The sequence below is a fragment of the Eurypyga helias genome, unplaced genomic scaffold (genome assembly GCF_000690775.1).
Source record: "Eurypyga helias isolate BGI_N326 unplaced genomic scaffold, ASM69077v1 scaffold39389, whole genome shotgun sequence".
Lineage (NCBI taxonomy): Eukaryota > Metazoa > Chordata > Aves > Eurypygiformes > Eurypygidae > Eurypyga > Eurypyga helias.
Genome location: NW_010270834.1, coordinates 1,747 through 26,654, shown reverse-complemented (window position 1 = coordinate 26,654; position 24,908 = coordinate 1,747). Strand labels below are relative to the sequence as shown.

Genomic DNA, 24,908 nt, shown 5'->3' with positions numbered 1-24,908 from the left:
TATAAAATATATAATAAATATTTTGATCCTTTCACTTTTAGTGAGTAATCTCTTAGTCTTAGTTATATTAAAATCCAAAGTAATGTTTTTCAGGATGGGTACTATGGTGTTTAAGGCCTAAAAGGGTAAACTGTAGTATTTTGTAGCCTTAATAACAGTATTCCAACCTTTTACTCTATTTCCTGCTTTTTAAACATCGATCGCACTTGTGGCTCCCTACAGATAGAAATGTTCACAGACCTAATAACAATTTATCCAAGTTCTGATGATAGTCTCGTTTTACAACTAATATTCCTTGCAAGTACCACAAGACAACTGTAAGAAAGTGTGCTGCTTTTCAGTCATACGTGAAGTACGTAATCACATACATAAAGTACATAAATAAAGTGTCTCCACTGTCTTGATTCTGTAAAGGAGGTAGAGAAGGAGCAGGGAACTGAAAGGTGTGATTTTTGGAAGAGGTCAGCATACACTGTTTGCTATTTCTCTGTTCAGTTCCATCTCCACGTCCAGAGAGTACGTACATAGAAAACAATGTCTCAAACAGAGCCTCTGTGTTACCAGCAGACAGCAGCACGGTGGCAAACCACTCCAAGAGACAAACCACGTTTGACACCTGGTGAGTTCTTATTTACAAAGATGTGTAGAGAATGGCAGGAAAAAAAAAGATTTGTAACAGGAGGGGAAAAAAACTTCACTTTTTCTTTTTTTCCAAAATTTGCGGTTGTCTATACGTGCTCAGTTGCTTCCTCTGACTGTACTGACATAGCATTGCATGCTTGCTGTCCCCTTTTGAGACACCAGAGATGCTTCATTATGCCGTCTCACCGAATGCATTAAAGATTATATGCTTTTGCCCTGTCTATCCTCATTTTTTTCCACTATTCATCTTCAGTTAAAGATAATACGAAGTGCTTATGTGCATATAGTATGAATCTGTTGATTCCAGAAGCATGAATTGTCACACAGACAGGGGGGAGGGGGGATAAGTCAAAATGCATGTTTTCATATATAAAATAGGACTGTATTAGTGAAGAATATAATGTTCACCCTGCGATGGGGACTGCTGCTCTTTTTGCTTACGCGCCACACAAGGAAATGAGTGTGTTCTATGGGAAAATGGACTAAGCAACATCTTAATGATGTATATTGATTTTAAAAGATTAAAAGCATCACATGGCTCCATTATATAACATACAGCAATTAACTATAATTATGCTAATAGAATGACAGCTAACGCATAGCTTTGCAAGACTTAAAGGGAAATACCTTAATTTTGTTGCTCTGAGAGCTGTTCAGCTCTAAAATACTCTTAATCCTCTGCGTTGTTCAGTCACACTAAAGCACACCAAGTAACAATAAGCAAATGGAGCTTCAAAGGATTGGTGGGAGGAATGGACTGTATGCATTCGCGTGGTTCAGCTGTGCTTCGTACCACTGCCCGAAACACTGCTCCCTGAAAGTGCGATAAGAGCATGCTGTCTGACGAACTCTTTCGGTGGTTTGTTGGCTTGATGTGTTTTCATGTGAACAGCCTGTGAATTCTCTGCTTAAACAGGGAAGGGGGAGTGGAGGGGGTGGGAAAGGAAACAGCTGGTGTTTCAGCTTGTGTTCAAGTTATGTAGCCATGTCAGTCACAGGAGGTATTTACTCCAGAATCCTTGTCACCTGCTCTGGTTGACTGGAGCCTGCTTCCTGTCCTTAGGTAGCTCCGCTTACATCTATTTTGTAGGAGTTAGCTGAGGAATCCGGTCATTTATGTAGAAAGGTGGTACTTATGCTGTGACTTATGTGGCTAAAGAAGGTGTTTATTCCTACTGTTGAACTCTTTTACCTATTTTGCTGTCCTTCATATCTAAATCTTTCTATCTTGCATATAACAAGCCAGCTGGAATGTTGTTTTGCTCTATACCTCATTTGGCAGTATATTACCTTTTATTATGTGGTCACTGCAGAGAAATGTGTAATGTTATCTTAACTCTGAACTGAAATAATAGCCTGTGTTATTAGAGCTGGTTGGGAATTTTTTGACTATGTGGGTTTTTTTGCTTACAATGCGAAAGTACCGAAACCAAAACTTTTCAAAGGAACAGACTGATACCCACTGACCTTTTGTTGGGAAGATTCTTCAGCTCCAAGATGGAATTGCCAGTCAAAACCAGAGATACACTCAAAATGACAATTCTTCTGGGGCCAGGATTATTTTTTGGAATGTGAGGAACTCGAGTGCAGGGCCTTTGTTCTTCCTTATTTAAACCAGAGGCTTGAACCAAGATCATAGATCTAACAAGTGAACGCCCTGAACCAGAATTTAGAGACTCTTCTGGAGCACACTCTGTGTTTCCCTCAATATTGTCTCTTGAAGCTGTTTCATCTTGTTGAAATAGTGAGAGGACCACAGAGATGCTGAATATGGCCTAGTGAATAAAGCCCTTCATTATCTTTGAGACAGTTAGATTTAAGTCCTTGCTCCAATTAATGCACTCAAGTATTTTCACAAAGTGGAACAGCTCCTTTGAGACAAGAACCTACAGAAGAAGCAGCATTTCTTCTTGTGAAATGGGAGGAATGGCGGTGCCCACAACACCAACTCACTGCTGTTTTGGCATGCGTTTCTCTTTCTCTTTGCTTTTCCTACTCCCTATTTTCCTGAAATGTTTCCTGCCCAGCTCTACATGTTAGCTCTGTGCGAGTTGTCCTGGCAATGGTCTAATGTTGTAGCAAAATTGTTCTGTGCCATAAATGCAGCTTAATCAGATTCCTGAGTGATGTAGAGTCTATGTTCCTCTACTTAATTTTCTGTACAGAAGTTGTGTAAACGCTTATGAAAATGTCGAAAGCTCTAATGGAATGTGATTCTGCTTTACATCAATTTTATGATGAAGTAAATACTTGATGTTTGACTGGCATACGTAACTGGTACATGACAATTCATCTTGAACTATGAGTGACATGTATTCCACCTGGACTTGCCACTACTGTAAAGTATTGCTTCCCTCATATTACTGCTCTGTGTTGCTTTTCTTCTGTCAAAGATTTTGTGAATGTTTGCTAGACTGAATTGTCACAGATGTTCCCTTGTCTGTGTGTGCACTTCTTCCCTCTTTCCCCGCTGTCCTGCTTCTTTAAAAATAAAGATGTTATAAACCCGACTTTTGTCATCAGGTTTTACTCTTAAATGAAGATAATTTCTGAACTTTAGATGGCGTGATTTGAAAAAAAGGCAAATTTTTCATTCTTCTAGAAAACCTTTTCTTTGCCAGAGTTTCCTTTCCTGTGAATGACCTTGAACTTGCTTCATTTTTCCTTCTGGATACAAGAGTAGATGTTTTGTTCTCTTTCACTTGTATGAGCTTTGTCTTGAGCTGGGAAAAATCCGTAGGTGTAGGCAAGATGCTTAACCTTGCTGCCAGTGTGCCAAAACGTTGGCCTTGAGTTATCTTTACTGTTATTATATTCCTAAGTGTCTCTTTGGAATAAACTCCAACTTGCAATACTTTATCTCACATCATATTGGAAGTGTTTGCACTGATTGCTTACAAGGTGTCCGAGGGCTTCTGGAAAGCTTTGTTGTTTAGGCCTTTTATGTCCGTTTAAATCTAGTCATTCTGTGACAAATAGCTTGTCATGTCTTCTCTAGCATGTGTCATGCCTTTCTGCAAAAATAATAAAAATGGAAATGCATATAAAACCAATCATATGTGGATAACATAAACACACACTAACTGTCATTCAAGAAAAGAACAGAAAAAAGAACACCCTCCTTTTAGGAGTGTCAAAAACTCACAATTTTCTACCTACCATTAATTTTCAAGGCTCCAAAATATACAGCATTTTGTAAACACAACGTGGCTAGCCGTAATATTGCTGTATCAGTGTAACAATGTAGTCACACTTCATGTTTTTGAAATTAAAAGGTTACTGATACCAGAGCAAGCGAGTGTAAAGCTTGCTCAGCTTGTGTGTCTGCACTGCAACTCTTGCTGCATTGTAAATACTTTCCAGTTCACTTACAGAATTCTTGAATTTGTAAAAAAAATCAGGAAATCACAGATTTGTAACGTGCAAGCTTAAAAACTGCCTCTGTGTGTTACACTGGTTGAGGCCTTAGGAATCTGCCCTGCATAGCTTGAAGATGTTCACCTTCCTAACGATACAGCTTTCCCTCTGACATTCCCTGCCCAAGACTCTCGCGTCATCCGGTACGTTTGCTCTGTCCATCAATCTGGCAACATCTGAGCCCCCCCTACCATTCTCTTCTAAAAACCACTGCCTCTTCCGTGACTCTTCCCCAGCCATCAGTGGTTTTGTTTTGCACTAAAAATTGGGTGATGCGCTCCAATGTTATTTGCAAGGAAGCTTTCCAGAATTTGTAGTCATCAGTATTGTGTCCAAAAAAAAAAAAATAAGCCTACTGAAGTACATGCTTTGTAAGTTTATGAAACCAACCACTTACAAATTTTTATGGTTACTGATGCGGAATGATGCCAGGGGTGAGGTGGGAGATTGTAAAATATGTGTCTATATATACATATATATGTGTGCCCACATACATACAGAGAGAGAGAGAGAGAGATACACAAACATTTTTAGTAATGCTATAACCTCAGGTGATCTAGTGGCTTTAGTGGCTTCTGGGTGGTATTCTCTATATAGTACATTTGGGGTTTATTTCAGTTAATAAAACCTCATTTTCCCCATGAAAAAAAGAAAAATTGTAGATCCAAGCGAAGTTCAGATTTGATCTCCGATTTTTTTAAGCTTTCAATGCCAGGCTTTGAGACCAAGAAGTTGTTCTATGGGCTTCGGCTTGTGGGATTGAGATTCTTACCTTAAGCAAACCATCTGGTTGAGGTGCTTCACTAGTGTCTGACATTTTCTTGCCTTTGCTCATGGTAACTGTGTAACTGCCAAGGGTTTTACTTTAAGCAAAATCAAAAGCTAACTTGAAGAATTAGTGTCTGTTCAGTTATCTTCCTAAGAAAACCTCAGACATTTCAGTAACTCCTCCATTAGACCAAAATCCTTACTCGGGTAATTGTGAGCCGTTCGGTAAAGGGAGTGGCATACTGGCAGTTAAAGAGGATTCCCAACCCAGGCTGCCTGCTTAGATGAGGGTTGCTGAAGAATAACTGAAATGAGCATGAGGAATTGCGGCCCAAGAAGAGCAGTCTGCAATACAAATACATCTGTGGCAGCATGAATGCAGCGTGCTTCATATTTATTCTTTCTAGTTAATATGAAGGCACATCAGCTTGCTTGCCCCATGCATGTTTGGTGCTACATTTCATTGTACCTGCATGAAGTTAGATACTTTCCCTGCCCAGGGACAGTAAATGCTAGTGATAATCGCAGAATTTTGGTTTATGGCAATGCCTTTTCCACGTGTCTCTGACCAGAGTAATTAATGGGATCTTCTCTATGTCCTAAACATGCGAGAGGCACACCAAGATAAAATAACAGCAGCACGTTTTGCCTTTGGTTTCTGCTTGAGGGTGTGCTCTTGGAGTGGGGGCTGCTCTCCAGGACTAGTCTCACTGCCTAGTGGGAGAGAGATGGCATAACTGAATCAGGTGTAACTGTTGGCTTACAAGAGCTGAAGCTGTATGCAAAATACCAAGATACTCGCAGTGATATCGTGAGAGTTTAGTGTTGAGTGACTATACTGTACAGATATTTTTTCTGATAAACCTGTTTTTTTTTCCCGTATACTGTCCATTGTCTGAAAATCATCTTTTGGGATGCCTAAAATATCCCAGTGTTTCATCACTCAAAATGTTCTGCTCTATTTTTACTCGGTACAAAATCCTGGTGTTGAAGCTTCCTGCTGTAATGCTCTACATGTTCATTCTCTTCACATAATGAGCATGTGTTTTGAAGCAGTTGCTTTTCAAGGTCAATGCCTTTCCAGACAACTGTACTGCGACATGAGTCATAGGAGTTAATGACATAATCCAATTGGTATAAAAACACTGACTTTTGGGTAAGCAGCAATTGAAAACGAGCCCCTTATTTTTTTCCTCTGTCTGGTTACTGTAGTCATAAACAGGAAATGATAGTGCAGAATTTCACTTCTCTCTGCTCTCAGGAGCAGTTTTCTCGTCCAGCTTCACTGGGACAAAGAAAAGAACGTACACGGTTGAATCTCCACCTAAAAGTCTGGCAAAAAATTTCCCAAGCTTTATACTGACAATTAAGTTCACCTTTAACAGTACATCTCCGTTTTGGACTAGGCTTTGAAATGGAAAAGCCATAGCCAGACACTGAAAAATTTTAAAGGACGTTGTAGGGTTACAACATGGGGACTTGCTTACGGTCTGATACGGGTTCCTCAGTGGACAACACAGTCGCTGGGCTGGTAATTCACACTGGGGCTGTGGTTTGGGGCATGTCAGCAGGTGTGGATGCACGGTAGCTCATTTGGAGAAAGGCTTGGAAGACTCTCAGCCCCATTCACGTGACTTTCAGAGTACAAGCAGGATACGTGGGGTGCATGCTTTCCTCTGACTTTTATAAGAAATTGACTAAATATCATTTAGTAAATAATTTGGTAGGTGTTTTGTCTGTGTTAAGTCAGTCTGGTGAGTTCATCGAATCGGCACAGCTGTCAGTAGTCTGTACTCTCGGGCTTTCTTCTTGGTGCTTTATGTGACTAACACAAGACCGCCTTACTGCTGTTACGCAGTCATACCGAGTACAGGGACAGAAACAAGAATCCTTAGCAATCCAGTATATTTAAGATATCTGCTGTAAATCTAATGATTAGATTAAACTAGAGATTTTTCCTGCAGCATTGTAATTTTCACGTTAAATTTATGCTGTTGTGCACCTGGATCTAGATAGAAGTTCCAAAAATCTAAATTAAGAACACTTCCACCATCCTTTCTGCCCGTAAATCTTTTTCTAATCCCATTCTCTTACTCAACAATTGTGCTTCACTGCAGCATTTGAACACTGCATGCGTTTCTGTTTAGAGCCCAGGTAGCGTTTCAAGCTTGAGGTGGTTTTGTGTAGAAATTGAGGAATTGATGAAACTACCCATCAGAGTGAAGATACGGATCAATAAGGAGGATTACTCCAGTGATTCCTACCCCAATTACATGTTTCACGTTTGCTTGGAAAAAACAACGTCAGCTTGGCATGTAGTAGCAGCTGAATCACCAGCTGATAGCATCCCATTTAGAGCCAGAATTAGAAGCTGAAGATAACTATAGGAGACAGCTAAGTGTTGCTACATTACAGTTGCTCCAGGAAAAGCTGCTCCTCTTTGTCATCCAGAGCCCTTGGAACTGTGGCTTTCCTTTAGGTTGTTCATCAAAACAATGGCATAATTTTGGGGTTTTTTCGTACAATTTAAGACTGAAAAAGGGCTATTAAATCACCTTTATTAAATGACTTTCTGTCTGTTAGTCACCACTAAATGTAACCTGTCTGGTGGGGTCCGGGCCCAGCGGCATGCCTGACTAATGTGTCTCTCCCAGCAGAGTGTGCGGGCCTGGTTAAAAATGTCAAAGATGGGAAATCTGCTTCTTTCACTAAGGAGTTTATTTCAGCAGTTAATGATTCTTGCTGTTGAAATCAGTGCCCTTACTTCTAATACAACTTCTCTGGCTTCATCGTCCACCTACTTGTTCTGGTTTTTGTAGCTTTGCCCTTTGCTTAAAAGACCCTTCTAGTGCTCTCTAATTTATTCCTGGAAAAATGCTTGTGCGCCGCAGTCAAGGAAACTGAATGTTGGGACTGATTTGGCTGTGTTTTTTAACATATATAAGAGTTTGAAATCTGACTCTTTTAATGTAGACCATTGTTCCTGAACTTATTTCTGCACCATTTCCAATTTTCAAACCGTTCTGAAGGGCACTAGAACTGCATTCAGCTACATCTCGCCGATGTCTTACGTAAACCATCTTTTTACCCCATATGAGTACTTTGCATACATCGTTTACTGTGTATTCTTAAAGTAACATGTTATTTATCAGCTGTAGTTAATTAAGCTGTGTAGACAAGTTAAAAGGTGGAAATTGGATCTGCAGGCAAATCACCTGTTCCACTTTCGGGTCATCTTCTTTTGCCAGCACTCTCTCACCCACGCATAATAAACTAACTGAAGTTTTTAAGTTGAAACGGACAACAGTAGATCCCCGGCTTCCCCAGTGATAAATTTGGAACCATGTCAGCAAAGGTCAGGAAGTTTGACTGAAATGGGTTTTCTCTGGTGAACTTTGCAACTCCTGGCTCTCCAGCAAGCAGTGGATAAACTGGACCTGTGCTTTTATACCTCACCACCATTTGTATGTTCTCTCAGATATGATTTTCATGTTTCAAAAAGGCCTTGTGTGTGATATTTTGGTTTGAATATTAAATTCTGGCTTAAAAAAAATATAATAATACGTGCATGCTTTCCTTTCCCCCAAATAACTATTCACTGGTTTGAGCTAAACATTTTACCCCAATACTGTGTTCCTCCTGTCCCATCTAATAAGACTATCCAGTGTTTGCACAGTAACCCTTGAACCAATGAATGCTAAAACATAAATAATATTTTTGTTTTAATCAGTAATTTGCATTCTTTGGTATTAAATCTCATTATTACACAGAATTTGCATACTCTCAGAATAAAATCTCTCTCACAATACCTTATTTCATGTTTAGGAAAAGTCCTGAAAACCTTAACAGTCACTCAGAACAGCTCAAGGAGAAAGAAAAGCAAGGGTTTTTCAGGGCAATAAAAAAGAAAAAGAAGAAATCCCAAACTGTAAGTATACAGCATTTCTGAAAAAATATGTTTTTCAGTTTTGAATTATACCATTTAATATATTCAATTAGTACAGTGTCTTTGTATTATTTGTGAAAATGCCTGACTGCATCTGCTTGTTCTTTTGTCTCTTCACTATATGAAAGTCAAATTCTTTCCCTGCGCCGGGTTTATTTATCTGCCTTTTCAAATATTTCTTTACCTACTGGTCCTGTGCATCTTTGTTTTCATGCAGACCCTTTGAGACCCAGTTTTGTTGCAAGTTTTAAGCTGATGTTACAGCAAATTCTTTTGCAGGGTATGGTGACACTGTTCCAAGAATAGCAAATGCATTATTGTGTGTCCTCAGAGCTTGAGTAATTGCAGATGCCCCTGAGGAGGAGATCAAACTGTTACAAATGAGAATTCTTTCCAGTCTTTTTCATGGCAGTGCCTCGGTAACAGCCTTCGTCTTGCTGTACCTCGTGGTGGGAATAAGGATGATGCATCTTGACCATTCTTAATGTTTTGTTAGGGGAAAGGATTGTGGCTTTTGTCACTTGGTTTAGGCCTTTGGTGTGTTTTTGTCATTTGGTTTAGGCTTTTGGTGTGTTTTATACATTTTTACATTTTCATTGAGTTTCTGGGAGGTAGAAGGAACTTTCTTTTATCAGAGGGCAATGATGGTATCTCAGCATTTCACAAAGTTTTATAATGAAAATCCTCCTAAGAACTGGAGTAGCCTGAACATCATCTCATCTCATTCTCAGATGACAGTTCTAGAAACTGTAAAATACTTAAAATTTCATTTACATAAGGTTTGGTTTACAGAATTTAAGACTGCAGGCACTTTATCTTAACTTACGGCTAGTAAGTGTGGGCTTGCAATTCTCAAGCAGGCCACCAGAAGCCGATCTTCTGAACATTTCAGTGTTTTTTCATTATTACAGTAGTACGTTACTAAAACTTAGGTGCAAAATACTTTCGTAAATAAAAGTTTTTCCTTTTCTGTTACCTGTTCTTTTCTGTGTGCTTCGTTCTGACAATTCACTTGAGCAATGAGATCTGGATGGTAAAACTAAGAATTCTACCAAACTTTTCACTTCTTTTTTAAGATGGGCTTTTCATGAAAGTAGGATTTTATTGTTAACCTGTAGTAACAGTAATGTCTTATTTGATATTGGTATTGTCTCAGATGCTCTTAGTGTACAAATAAGAGGATAAATTTCAGACGATCTGGAATCTGAAATCAACCTGTGTTTTATCTAGCAGAGGGATCACCATCTCCAGTAGTCATGCATGCCCTGCTTTTCAGAGGAGCTTACTTTAATTGCCCACAACAGGTTTTGTTTTAAGAACTTGATGCCGTTCAGATGTCGAGTTGCAATGTTTCTGTAAGTGTAATCGCAGTTACAGTTTTGAAGGTTCTCAGAATGCTGTAAATCATGTTCACTCCTTACGGTTAAGTTGGCTTCGGAAGAAATTAATGGTACCCCAAGGCGAAGGGAAGTAACTAAACCAAAGCATCTGCTGTCACAGAGGGAGATGGCATGCTTCTGGGTGTTGGTGGAGGGCAGATCTGTTGAAAGCTGGGGGAGAGGTGTGATCATCTGGCATTTTTGTTTAGTCTGCGTGTGTTAACTAGCACTCCGAAATGCACCTTGCCTTCGTGCTGGACAGGTTTCAGAGCAGTGACATCTACCTCTCCTAAAGTTGCTCATCTTATACCCCATTCAAATATGATCATTTGTATTACACAACAAAAGACCTAGATTCTAATTCTGGGATTATCTTATATCAAAATTCCCATGAAAGGATAGCACACCTAAGGCCATTGGTTCCAGTGATGCATTTTCCAACAAAAATACAGGTGTTAGGTTTGCACCGTTCTAGACTACTGTGATTCCAGCCATTCAGATGCGGTGGCACTCTAAAAGCCCAGTTGACAGGTGGTGTATTAACTACTTCTAGGTTAAGTTCTGAGAAGGAAATACAGACTGGATTGTGTCACATCTCCAAATCTGGCATTTTCCAAAACATCTAAATCGCAGGTACCTCAATCTGTAGCTACCAAAACCACCCCTGAGTACAAGACAGGACAGATATACATAATCCATGCTCCTGTCTCTTCTCAGTCTTAAGGAGAGGGATAGAGGGGGAGTGGGTGAGAGGTTTTATATAAGGGAAGATCATGTTGGCTAGTTAGACCTAGCCTCTCACAGGAAGATGAATAAATTCATGAAGTGACATAGTGATAAAACTCTAGCATCTTCAGCTAGAAACTTGCTGGCATCGGGTTGATCTTTGGACCCGACTAGAGCCTGAAAAACCTCTTCTCATTTGTTTAACAGGACAGTATCTAGGGACAGACTGGACTGTACCCTCCAATGTGTGTACAGGTGTCTGGTTCAGACTGTTCTTTGTTCTTCATCTCGAAGCTGAGGGCACCTACCTAAGAAACATTGGGATGTTCGTGAGGTTCTTCCGGTGCAAACAAAAATTATTACCTTCAGTTCAGTGCAGAGTTTGACTTCAGTAGGAAAAGCTGTTAACAGCACTCTAATATTAGCTCTTCGACTACGTGAATAATGTTGTCTGTGAATTCATATTTAAAGTCTGCGAGAGGGCTTGTGACTACCCAAGGAGGTTGGGTTTTTTTAGGCTTATAATACTTAGAGTCCTAGAAGCGTGAAATTCCACTTACTTGCTCTGACGCAGACTTTCTTCATCAAATAACAAAGTAGACCTGAGAGCTGTCACATGCTGAGAAGCAGTGATAGCTAGCTAGTATTTACTTCTCACATCCTTTGGCAAGTCTCATTTTGCTGGTGATCGTCCTAAGAGTCATAAAAGATGTCTGAAACAGGATTGAAGACAATCATCTTAATAATGTAATTCTCAAAATCTCCAATAGCCCAGAACTGATCCCAATTCTAATCCCAGTTCCCCTTGATCATTCTCCCTAGAGTTCTCCAGGTGCAGTATCTCATGGGATGACAACTTACTGCCTGCTATGGGAATCCTTTGCCATATTATTTTTGCAGAGCTGTTTCTTATCCATTCTCCTTCTCATCTTGTTTGGTGTCTTTTAGTAACGTAGCAAAAGGTTTTGAGGCTTGCTAGAGCCACGTTTTTTCCTGCCATCTGCCACCAAACAGTTAGATATCTGTGAGGGCTGTGCACAGTGTCAATAGGCACCTTCTCCAGAGGAGCCCGAGTTTGGCAGATTTTGGCACGTGTTGCAAGCTATGGGTCTGAAGAAATCATCTGCTTTGGAAAACACAGTTGCAGGTGAGCATCTCTCCTAGCGGTGCTTTGATTCTTTTTCAATTTACTGAACTTGAAACAGGTATTTCTTCTGAGCATGAAGTTCCTAATCGAGCTGTGCTAGTTAGCAACTCTGCCTTTCATTAACTTGGATGGAATCCAGAAGCTGAGAAAGCTGTTGGCAAACCCTCGCTTTTGGTAGTGCACCCACTGTTCCCTTCAGTCATATAATCATTATATTGTATTACGATTTTGTCTTCCGGTAGGCGGAATAATGCTGGACACGGCGTAGGTGTCCTGTGCTTGTTTGAACCTGAGCAGGGGAGAAATAGTCCCGTTCATAACTGTAACACTTAGTCCTGTCTATTGTTTGTGCATCCACGGCACGCTCTTCGGCTGTATTGCCGAAACTGAAGTACAACAGCCTGTGCCCCTGCAGTTATAGGTGAAGTTGTTGAAGGCGTGTTTTAGTCAGAACTGAAGTAATTCATCTTGGAGCCCTAGCTCTTTTTTACAAGTTAAAAATAGAATCCTTTTCTTTCTTCTAGAAGTAGCTATCAACTGCTCGTTCTGAAACCGGTTGCTATGATTGTTAGTGTATCTTTGATATTTTATTTGTATAGAAATAAAAAACGTCATGCCGCTTTAGGTCATTATCGTAAGTAACAAATCACTGCCAGAATTACAGGATTTGATCCAAAGCTCGGTACAGTCAACAAGACCTACCAGTTGTTTCCAAAAGGCTTTGAAACGCGCTCCGCGTTCCCCATGAACACGGACGTAAGAACAGGCGTACCAACCTCTTGTTACGTGCTGAATATGCTTCGAGTTCCTTGAATTTGTTCCCTATGCTTTTTTCGTTCAGTCACTATTGTATTTTCCCAAAGTGAATTATGGGATTGATACCACATATTGTCAGAATTTTAAAAAGAGAAAGAATTAATAGAATAAGGACCGATCTCCTGAATTGAAATACCATGCATTTAGTTTTTGTATCTTATATTGCAGATAGACTCAACCAACGGGGAGAATCCGAGCATCAAGAAATCCCTCTTTCCTCTTTTTAATTCAAAGAATAATTTAAAGCATAGTTCTTCTTTGAAAAAGCTTCCTGTAGTCACTCTACCCATGGTATTAATTTTTAAGTACAGTAGCACTGTAAAATGGTCCAGTAAACTTGTTTTACTGATGATGGCAGCATGTCTTTTGTTTTCACGGGATCACTTTCTCTTCATGCCAGTTAAGTATCTTGGGCCAGTTCGATAAATTTAAGCAAAATTGGCAGGTCTCTTGAAATAGGTTGTGCCTAAAAAATTTCTTTTTAGTGTTTGGCGTACTGAAAATGTAACATGCGCAGTGCCAGAGAGGATGAGCCCTGGGACTGAGAGTGAAGGAGGAAAGGAGTTGTGAAATAGTGTATGTTTAAAGTTGAACTGTCTTGTTCTGTTTCAACTGGGAAAAAAATTAACCTCGTTCGTTTTAGAACCGCATTGGAAATACATCTTTTCTGCTCCTTTTTATCTAGATTTCATTAATTAGATATTAACAACAGAGTATCTGAAAACTAAATTTTAGCTCATGCGTCTGCTGCATTTTTGTCTGTCCTGACTGTTCATGATAAAAGACAGCTCGTATTAAAAAAAAAGAACTTAACTTCACATTTTGGCTTAGAATCCTTGAAATGAGATACAACTCTACATATTAGTTTTAAATTATCCTTCTGACCTATATTTTGTGGGGTTTTCAGCTGGTTTTGGGGAGTGGGGAGTTTCCTAATTTTTGCATTCATTTGGGATATTTGTGGAGGAGGAGAAAGATGGGGAAAGGAAAAGCTCTTGGTTTTGTGATGGCAAAATCAGAGAGCAGTCAGTTTAGAGTGATTTTTGGTCTGCTTCACTCAGGAACAAATTTATAGAACTGATCCATGGTCTTAACTGCAGTATGGAATGCTTCTTAAATGAAGATGAGCCCCAACAATTTTTGTTTTTTATTTTTTGAAGCCTTGTTTAACTGCTCTCTCTTACAGCAAATGACACTAACAGCATGCGAATGCTTCAAGGGCGACGGGTGTATAGAGCAAATCTGCATGATAGCCACAGCCACTTGCTTTTACTGTGGGGAGAAATACCGAGAGGTCATTGCAACTCTGCTGCCGTAACGGGCTTCACTTGCGTTCCGTAATTCACTGGGGGAGGTGATTTACAGCTCTTCTTAATAATATATTGGGAAACCTGTATTTAATATTTTGTTGCAGATGCCTAGCACTGATGGTCAGGATCTCTTGGCATTACAGAAAGCCATTCATTCTTCTAATCACCAGAGCAGCAGGCAGAAGGATTGGCATCCCGAGAAGATGACGGAAATCCAACCTCATGTAGGTGGCTTTATCAATTCCCTGTATTTTAACATCACGGAGGTACCTTTCCTCTGGTGAATAGGAAAAATACATTTGACATTATTTCCCAACCTCCCCACTCATGGAATGTGAAGAATCACGTGCCTGCAGTCCTGCATAATTCTTTGAAAACCTAGACCTGAATGACAAGGAAAAGAAGGGAGACTAAACGTCCTCCTGTCAGCCTTTGAGCCTCTCAAAACATTCGTTACGTTCCCGCGTTTCGGTGCGTGTCTGTGGCAGCTGCGCAGCGCTGCAGTGAAGCCCTCGAGCCAGCTCGGCGAGGAGCGGTGCGCACACCGCTGCCTGCCACGGTTTGATACCTGGTGGGGTCACCAGAGCAGCGTGACAGGGCAGCTAATGAGTGATAATTGTCTGTGCTTCCATTTTCTTGGGAAATGGGGTTAAAATAAATGATGGCAATGATTTTTTTTTTTTCTCCCTCCCCCACTGTAGAAAAGGTTCCACCTTTTCAGGTAGCTAATAGATTGAATCACGATGAGAAGAGATTCTCTCAGCTGTGTAGTCATAGCTTGGAATGAAATATTCCAAATGAATACACATTAAAAGTGAGGAAGTCCGGTGAAGTTGAAGATGTTCAGTTTAGGATATGAGAGTTTTGCTACAGGAATTCCGCTACAATGGAGAGCAGCAGGTCAAGTGCTTTTCCCCGTCTCTTTCAGAGCCAGCCACTAAAATCTCTCCGAAAGCTCTTACACCTCTCCTCTTCAAATCATCCCGTCCCCGCTGAGCCTCACTTCCAGCCCTTACCAAGCCAGCCGGCCAAACCTTCGTTTTCCGAGGTGCGCATTCACCCCATGAGTCAAAGCTCCAGCAGCGGCAGCAGCAACGTGCGGCAAGAGCCGCAGCCGAAAAGCCGGCCGACGCTGCAGTTACCGAGCCAGCTGGAACCGACCTGGCATGTCTCCCCGGTAAACCGGAGCGCGAGCGACGGGCCTCCCTACTCCGACCAGCTGCCTTCCAAGAGCGGACAGAACGGGCACACGTATAACCGAACAAACCGGTCGCGAATGCCGAACCTGAACGATTTGAAAGAGACGGCCTTGTAATCGCACTCCGGAAAACAGGCCGCTGCGGGTGGAGGTCGGCCTAGGGGCGCGTGGTGGTGGCTCTGGTGATGGTAAGACTGCATTTTCAGCTTTATAAAGGTGTGCAATATGTACGTGTGGAGCTCAGCTGTCCGGCACCACAGTGAGAGTCAGGGATCACACAGTGAAAGGAGTTGAATTCGGAGTTACCGGTCCTCAGCCGCGTTGCTGGATGCCAGGCAGGGTGTGCCGGTCAGGGAGGAAAATGCCTTGCCATTTCCTCTCCTTTACATTCCAGCTTAGCGCACATCTCTCTCTGGGAGCTGGGAGACTTCCGGTATGTATTGGCACTTATAAGGGTGAAAACATTCGTGTCTAGACCTATGCCCTTACTACATTTTTTGCTGCCTAGTTAAAAACAGTGGGGTTGATGTGATAAAAGTGTGTCCCGGTTAAGGGTTTAAAGTTGAATTCTATGTCTTAAATTTGTTTTTTAAACTTCCATATTTGATAGGATTTGTAATATTTATTTATGATGACCTAATATCGTACTGTTATAATCATATCTTTTATGTTATACTGTAAAGTTATTTTGAGCTGTTTGAAACATTGTGAAGCAGTGCAACAGCTACAGTAGTTTCTATAAAAAACTAACAGTAACATTTATATATTGCATCAGGAGTATTTTATTCTATATATAAATATATATATAAATGGAAAATAACTGTCTGTTTTTTAAATATACTCATTTAAAAGAAAAGTATTGTTATGACACTCTCTGCCATATTTTTATACATTTGTGATATAAAGTGCAGTATTATACTTCTAATAAAAGGAAGTTGAATGTGGATATAAACGTGACTGTAACAGTATGAATCTTGCTCAGCTATGAGAGCCCGGTATTATAGACGTCACTGGTAACGAACACAGGACAGCATTCAATTCCAAGCTTTGTTACAGGCTGTTTTGTTGGAAGTATTGGCTAAATGTAAGAGACTGCAGAACTGTACAGTAACCTAAATGTGGTGTGTTCTCCCCTGTGTCCTTAGCTTTCCTAGTAATATTGATGGGATTTCTGCATCTGCGTCAAGAGCACAGAGCCCCAGCACCAAATTTTCGTTCCCTCTAACGAGATCAAGTGCCCCGTGACTACAAGCTAAAGCAGGTGCTCTTCCACTGAATAGCAGGGGTGAAAACCAAAGAAACATAGCATGAATTGCAAGTGAAATGCCAAACTTTGACTCTTACGCATAGCATGGCACTGCAGATCATGGTATAGGCTTTTATGCATACGTGTATTTTACATCTTGTTTAGCAATCTATTAACTAATAAGATAAACACTGTATTTAAATTTAAACTACTCTTGCACTTTTTATTATATTTCAGGACATATTTAAAGCTACAAATCTGATATTTGGATATTGAGGGAGAAGGTTGCCGTGCAGCTGAGTTTCTCCTTAGGTCTTACTATCCGAATATTCCCATATGCAGATCAGTTACCAGTCTCGGCAAAACACTAGATCCTGGGTTCCGGCCTCCTGTACAGCGTTGTTAAAACTGCCTTTGAGTTGGTGAATGTCGAGCGTAGCAAGTACACAACACGATTCCTCTGTTGCTGCCGGTAATCTGAATCAAAGGTGAGCCAGGAGGAGTCAGAATTGTCACGCCAGGCTAAACTTTGTGCAATAAGGGGAGAGTCAGGCCTGTAGTGTCAGAACAATACAATCTTTCCTTTTTAAACACATTAGTTTGACTCCCTCACTGCTCTGCAGCGTAGTTCGTTTCCTAGATGCTGTCCTCACAAGACACCTGTACTTGCAAACACGTTGTCTTTTCCTAACTGAGATTAACCTGAATGTAAATGTGATGATTTAGCCATAGGTGTAGTTATCAGAAGCAGCCAGACCTGAACTTCCTACTTGGGTGACAATGCAAACTGGACGTGCCGTTCGGTACCTCTCGAGTCATACCAAAGTTCCAGCAGCGGCACATTTGGGCACCGCTACTCTGAAAATCTTTGTCAGAAAGCACGTTGTGGAGGGATGTTGTTGCATCAGGTTTCTCCAGGGCTGAGAGTCAGCCTAGTAAATTTGAAAAACGACAAAAGAAGTATTCTTTCTTTGTCAGTTGCCTGCAGGAAATGTGCACGTGATTTTCGCTCTGCGTATATGATATCTTGATATATTTGATATATACTGTGTGGATATATCATATACATAGCATACGGAAATACAGTAGACATGGAAGGGCATTCAGCTTTTGATGAGTTCAGTGGCCATCCAGGAACGGTGCTGTGATAATCACTAGTCATCGCTACCGGAGTTGAGCCGCGTCTTTTCGCAATCTCTTTCGGACCCACCCGTCGGTCGCAGTGAGGTTAGTCCTGTTCTGGGCCTGGAAACGGGCTGATGCCACTGAAATCCCTCAGGAAAGCAGTGTCCGAGAGTGGGGCTCTAAGCAGTGCTGTTTGAATGTCTCCTAGGGAGTGCTGGGACTAGACTCTCCTGTACTTTGTGGATATGTATCCTTTCACCTCGGCAAGAGTTTTAGCTTGCTGGCAAGAGCTTCATGCTGGGGATGCATGGGGCTGTTCTGACTTCTGGCAAGCAAAAGTGTTTCCAAAGGATGTTTTTTCCTCAATACCCATGAAGTTATATCAGAGTAATCTCTGACTGTATATAGATATATCTGTTTGAAGTAGTTAGCAAAGCTTCGAGGGTGACCCAATGAATGTGCAAGTATTTGGTGGCCCATATTTACAGAAAGTTGTTTCTACTTCATACTGCATTTTCTTCGCCCATTCAACAAACCATAGTGGATTTCAGTTGCATCCTGAATCGCTTTAAACGTATGTAGGATTTTCTTCCTTATGGTGGAAAGAACTTCCAGCAGCTCGGCCAGCTGGTGCTGGGATGAACTCTCTATTTTTAACACGGTCCACCTTCCTGAGATTTAGAATATTGCTAATGTAAGTTTGCTGAGGCTTCCTACGGAGTCTTACTATAGCGACTGAGAGTTGCTGGCTCGGTAAAGGAGAAGAGAGTTACAGAGCAAACGGTTTTGTAAGTGTGAGCTTTCTTCTTTGCTGGTCTGTGAGTCTTGTGCTACGTGTTCTGTAGATTTACTTAGGATGGAGTATCTTAGTTAAACTGCCTTTTATTCCTTGGCGATCTGTTTTGCCTTACGGCACCGTTAATGATGTGAATAGAAACTTAAGTTTCAGAAGTGAATTATAGTCATTTTGCAGAACTCAAGCTGCCTAAACTTGTCTCTATGTTTTTACTATAGTTCTTGAGCTCTTTATAACTGAAAAAGAAGCACCTTAAGCTCGTCTCAACTGAAATTGTGTCTATGTTTAAGCTGTCCTTTTAAACTGCCCGTGTAGATGTATTAACCTGGAACAACGTACGTTTTTCAGCAGACAACCACAGACAACAGTCCCTTAGAGCTACTGAACGCTTTGCTTCCTGCTCCGTTTGTCGCAGTTCGAGATTCGTTGCTCCCCTGAGAGGTCGCCAGCACAGAGGACCGGGCAGAGTTCTTGGCAGGAAGTCAGTGATCCCAGATTCGGTCCCTTCTTCCTAGGACATTCCCCTTTCCCCCCTACCCCAGGCTTGGGACTGACTCCAAATTTTGATTTCTGATACCAAGTCAGACCCACCTACGTGGGTGGGTCCTGATGCCGCTGTATCTACAGGTACTCGCTCTTTTAGAGGAACACTAAAGCAGGCTTCAAACTTCCAAACCTACGAGACACCCTCAGGTCGTCCCTGGGCTTGTCGCCTTTCTCTTTGCTACACCAAGTTGTTTCTGGGAGCAAAGCTGGCGTGATTCATCAAGAGGCAGTGTCCTGCGATAGGCTTTTGGCCGTTCCTTGTCGTTGCAGTTTAACAGGTGAATCTCACTGGTGTAAAAAGCTACGTACCAGCTTCTTTTCCTTTTTGCTTCAACATCTGGCGGTGGTGGTAGCTGAGCAGGCTCCCCTGTTCACCCTGGAAAAGCAGTGACTTCTTCACAGCTCAGTGCTGTAGGCCTCCCTTACAAGAACGGGAGCACAAGTCACACAGCACTGCTGTGGTCTGTTCAGCCAAGGCAAAGCCCAGCCCAGACTGAGGGGAGCCACCCGCTGGAAGTGTTGGGGGGTTTTGTTCCCGTTTCAGTCTTCTGTTGTCTTCTGACTTGGTAGTGAGACACGCTTCAAAAATACCTGCGTGTAATTAATGCTCTACGTGTCGAGTGCTGTCGGAGCAGAGCTGGCAGGATATTTGAATCCCAGCCCCACGAAGAGTATGAAAAGGATTAGCCATATGTAATATACTGCAAATTCTGGGGTGGCGGTGAATGTTTGGGTTTTTCATTCCAGCCAGTGTACGTAACACATCTGCTAATGGGGTTATCTCATAAACCGTGCGCCCGGGCGGCTGTCCGCGTGCATAGGCCCACCGTTCGAAACAGGAGTGTCACAGGAGATGATGGGAAAGGTGACGTGCCCTATTTAACCATTCTTAAATGACCTTCGAGTCAGAATTCCCTACACACCTCTTTCCAATGGTGTCATGATATCCACCATTCTTTAACTGGGTTTGTAGTGAATGAGGAGAAAAGCCATTTAACTTTCGGCCTTTGTTAAAAAGGGAGCGATTTGAGCAAACCCTTTTAATATTACACAGCTTGGCGGTTCTAGGTGTTGGCTCCTTTTTCAAAGGGTCAAAGAGCAGCAGTGCGTCAGTGCTCAGGCTCATCGGGCAAGTGAAGGCTTGTCCGTATCACTTGGTTCGGATGTTGTACTGAAACCGAAGGTTTCTCATTCTGCAGTCAAGAAGCAAAACTCCTGAAGATGAAGCAAAGCAAATCTTATAGGAGATCCTGTTACAGTTTGAAGAGAAAAACTGCGGTAGATCATCTGTTCTCTGAGCGGTGCGTCTCAACAGGTACTGCCTGAGACAGCGTAGGCAAATCTGATGGGTTAGGTTTGAGTTTTACTTGCTCCAAGTTCTGCTTTTTTTACCAGAGAGACCCTTGTGTACAGCCGGTTGCTCGGTACACGAATTGGCCTTGGTGAACTCAGTGGAAGATGCAAGAGACGGGTGAGAGGACCAGCCCCGCTATGTTTGGATGCTTTCGTTCCACCAAATCAGATTGCTCAGGCTCTTCTAGAATGTAACTCTGAATATGCAGCCAGGCAAAAGTGACCCTCAAGATGTGGCCCAAGGGTCTGAACATGGAATTTGTGACTTAAGCTAAGAGTGACCCCACACATCTCCTGTCTTCTCTGCAAGTCAATCTACCTCCTCTCTCTTGCAGAACGTGGTCGAGGTTTGGTTTGTTCTTAGCTTAATATTGACTCCCAATTTTGAAGAGACCTATAAAAATATTCTTCCTCTAGGTACTGTTAGCAACTGAGTAATAAAATCTTGATGGGCCTTCATCTGATAGAATTCTGAAACCTCCAAGCCATCTGAGCTGTCCCTCTGGAATCCCAACGCCATCCTTTGCACTGCTTTGCAGTCTTCCCCTGCCCTTCCCGTTGTGGTTCTCAACTATTGCAGTTGCCTTGTTCTTTGTTGTTTCCCTAGTGCAGATTATCAGGGAGTTAGAGGCCTTATCTACTGCTCCACCCTGTTTGCTGTTTGATTCAAACAGCTATCCTTAGACTTGCTCAGGATTTTCTTCATTTTAATTCTCCATGTCAGCTGGGTGAGACACCTTACCTCATCGTGCCCCCACCAGAACACGCTGCCTACCAGGCGCTCTCTTCCACCGGGCCTCTGTCCTCACAGGGCGTTGTTCCTTGGGATCCGTTCTGAGAAGTGCAAGGTGGCATCTCAACCGTACGGGCATAGAAGTGCATTGTGAAGTAACCGCTGTCGTAGAGCTTTCCGTTGGCAACGTTAACGCGTGTTCGTGGCACAAGACGGAAGCCGCTGTCCAAGTTTCCTATGGGATGTGAACGTCGTGGTGTGTAAACGCTTGACACGTAAATTCAATGGCAGAGCTTTTAACTGCTTTAGTAACAGGGCAAAACTTCGAGTAGGCAACTGTCTCGACTTTCCTTTTCTTCTTACTTCTTTGCTTTTGCTAGTGCACATCTTAGACTCGTACTACTGAAGGGTATGTCTGATCAGAAGGAGTAACATCTCAATGTATTTGGTTTATATGGAACAATAAGCAAAAATATTCCATGAAACCATCATTTCGTTGGAAATTCTATGCAGGCGTTTTAAAATCTGATTAATCTGCTAAGGACTTCCCAGGACTGCTTAGATCTCCACTGTGAAATGCTGAATTCGGAATTTGTGTCGTTTGGGAGAAGGAAGGAAGGAAGAACAAGGTTTAGAAAACTGTGATTTTTTTCACAGTCTGCCAGTACAGACTGTCCCAAAAATAACAGGCTGGGGAGGAAGCTTTCAAAACTTCTAAACTTATGGATAAGATTCCCCGATTTTTTTTTATTTTTTTTTTTAACAGCTACTAGAAATCTAAAGCGCACAAACTTTTAAATCTACCATGCTTTCTGTTGTGGAAGGGATGTGATGTGGTGTTAACCTTTTTAATCCTGGAATACAAATTTTAAAATGTGTTGAATATCTAAGGATGACTTCATGCAAGTTAATAAACCATTTGTAAAGTGTTTGTATACAACCCTTTGTATCATGTTGTTGGTACACCTTACCAAATTTTTTTTGGGCATGTATTCCATTCTTAACTTCTGTACGATTTCTATTGTTGCTGTAAATATTCTAAAAGAGAAAAGAAAAAAAAATCCTGTGGTAACCTTAATTATCAGCATGGAAATGGTTAATTTTTACTGAGCACAATGTATTTTTGAATGGGCCTTCCAAAATACGTCTTTAATAAAAATGCAGATTTTGCACTAGAGCACTGGCATTGCTCAACGGCTGATCTTATTCCTGACACATCTCTGCCAGCGCCCCTCCCTGCGCGTTGGCTTGGCTCCCGTGAGCAGAAGGTCCCAGGACCGCACCAGGACTCCTCCGCTCCACAGGCTGCCTCCCATTCCCGTAGTCTCTCTGCAGACATTGCGGGGGTTTTCTTCCTTTCAGGGCAAAAATCCCTGCTGTTCGTGCTCCTGAACAGTATCAACCCACCGATCCCTCAGCAGGCACTGCCCAGGCCCTGAAAGGTTCCAGCCCTTAAATTGTCTTCGCCGCAGAAGGGGGTCTCCCATTTGAGCGGAACGTTGGCGTTTCAGCATTGCCATGTGTAAGCCGAAGCTCTTCCCGGCAAACGTTCGGGTGCCAGGGGTACAGTTTTTGATGGGTTTCCCTTTAACATGTCCTGGCCCTGACTTTTTTTGTTACTGTGTGCAGCTTTAAAAAACTCTTAAATTTCTCTGCTGGCCCCTCACTCTTCAGGGTAATTGGAAACAAACTGAGGAGTAGGGACCACTTTTCCTCAGCCTTCCATCTTTCCCTCTCTGCTCCAGCAGCAGACTTGTGGAAAACCAGGATTTGCAGTCTGCTCAGACCCTTTCTGAAAAGGTGGCCTGGCGTGGAGTGCTGTGAGACCGGGCTGACGCCTGCGGCCTTCACTGAGCTGCGCCTGTCACCTCCCAGACAGGGAAACTGCTGGCCTGGGCTAATGGCTTCCACTCCCACCAGGACATGCGGCCCTGCATTCCAACAGGCCCAGCCAGAAGCACGTTGGAAATGCCTGTTTCCTTCAGGCGTTCCTTTCAGCTCCCTGGGGACTTGGCTTTACTCTTTTTACCTCACTGCACTCTTGCTGTTTAAAGGATCTGTGCTGCAGTGGCCTGGCCTCAGGCTCCTGGTGCCCTTTTCCGTACGCCGGCAGAGCTCCAGCAACGGATGGGCTACCTCCTTGAGCAGGCTGAGCGTCCGGCAGTGGTAGTTCCAGTGTAGTCAGCGTGGGTTCCCCCGTGGGATGGGGAGCAGCGGGTGTGGGCATTTTCCTGTCAGTGAAGGGGTAATTCCGCACGTACCCCTTAGGAAGAAGAAGCTATTGAGGTACAAACAGTGTGGCTGGTCTGGGGGCCTGAGGCAGGCTCTTGCCACGTAGCTTACGCTGGGTGGGCTCTACCCCTCAGCACGGTAGTCCCTCACATCTCTCTCTGAGCATCCCAGACTGAAAATTCAGGTCACGAAGCCGAAGGCAGCCCTTGGGCCTGCCCCCCATTTCAAACCGGTTGCATTTTCCATGGTTGCAAAGCCATGGCTTGCTCTCCCAACCTCTGCAGGTAAAGGCCTGCAGGATCTTCACTCCTAGAAGATGACTGTGTTTCCAGCACCACTTTGCACCACCTCCCGCAGCCTCCATTCCTGGTCGGTTCTGGTTAGTTGTGAGTGGAGGTGTCTGCACCAGTAAATTAAAATTACACTGAAAGTCAGACCCTATTGAGGAAAAGCTTTGAATTCCTGTAATTGTATTTGGGCTGGTTCTGTCCTGCTTTCCTAATGCCCTCAGTCGCACTGTTGCCCCCACACGCTGTGATTATGCAGAGGTGGAAGCCAAGTGCGATTCTGAAAGCATTTTAGGACCACTTAATTAATTAAGCCTCTCGGCACCCCTCTTTTTAGATGAGAGGCTGAGGTTAAGTGAATTTCCGAAGGTCGATTAGCAGGCGAGCTGCCGAGCTCGGATGAGCGCAGAAAGCCCTGCTTTAGCAGGAACCATTTAGACGCTGTAGATGAAAGCCAGGAGCAGGCCCCTTCCCCATGCGAGCTGGAGAGGCGGGCTACAGGCAAAGGACGGGGCGAGGCAAGAAGCAAATGGATTGTGAAATTCACTGTATATGCCAGTCACTTCCACCTTATTTATTGCTGTGTATTTCAATCTGGGAAAAGGGCTGGAGGAGCGACAGCACGTGTCCCATCCACCCAGACAGTCTTTTCTTCCTCCAAGGCTTTACGAGATCCCATGTGTAGGATCAGTCGTGTGAAGATGCATAATTCAGTGCGGTGCCCTGGTGTATAGTGGCATGTGGTCCACCCATGCAGCCTGTGGATTAAGGTTGCGAGCCCACTCAAAGTGCACAGGAACCCTTGGCCCTTACGGGATGCATTTCCAAACCCAGACAACTCACAAAACCCTGGCATATGCCGGGAGCTCTTCAGAGGCCGGTCACGGCCAAGGCTTTGGGTGGTTATCGTCAATCTTAAGTGCTTTGGGGTGCTGTAGTTATTCACTGGCTGATGCCCAGTCCGTCCTTTCGGCCCTCCAACCCCACCCCACCACCCCTCAGTCATAGAAACAAGAGCACCAAGCCTCCTCCCCCCATGCCACCAGCCACCAGGAGACGGAGCAGAGCCACTCCTGCTGCTTTTAGGGAAGGGAGAGCATCTGTGCCCAGGGACTGGAAACACTTCAGCTTTCAGTGTTGGTGTTACCGACACAGGACCTCCGACGGATGGTGGAGAGCCGTGGCTCCCTGTAGTTGTGCGTGCAATGCCTCGGGGGCTGTTACCCTCCCCCAGTCCCGCA

General features: G+C 42.9%; 1 protein-coding gene across 1 annotated transcript; it reads left to right on the top strand.

Annotated features, from left to right (window-relative positions):
- Nucleotides 1-8,735: 8,735 nt before the first annotated feature.
- On the top strand, nt 8,736-15,744 carry LOC104514821 (cyclin-dependent kinase-like 5). The gene is made up of 3 exons (XM_010158599.1): nt 8,736-8,755; nt 14,256-14,375; nt 15,080-15,744. Exons 2-3 carry the CDS (start codon nt 14,256-14,258, stop codon nt 15,464-15,466), a joined length of 507 nt encoding a protein of 168 aa, XP_010156901.1. The 5' UTR covers nt 8,736-8,755; the 3' UTR covers nt 15,467-15,744.
- The last annotated feature ends 9,164 nt before the right edge of the window (nt 15,745-24,908 follow it).

What these genes read in the sequence shown, in the direction of transcription:
- LOC104514821 (XM_010158599.1), top strand. Translation starts at nt 14,256, where the DNA reads ATGCCTAGCACTGATGGTCAGGATCTCTTGGCATTACAGAAAGCCATT. An exon ending in TGACGGAAATCCAACCTCAT is followed by an intron (nt 14,376 to 15,079) that starts GTAGGTGGCTTT and finishes CGTCTCTTTCAG; the next exon opens with AGCCAGCCACTAAAATCTCT.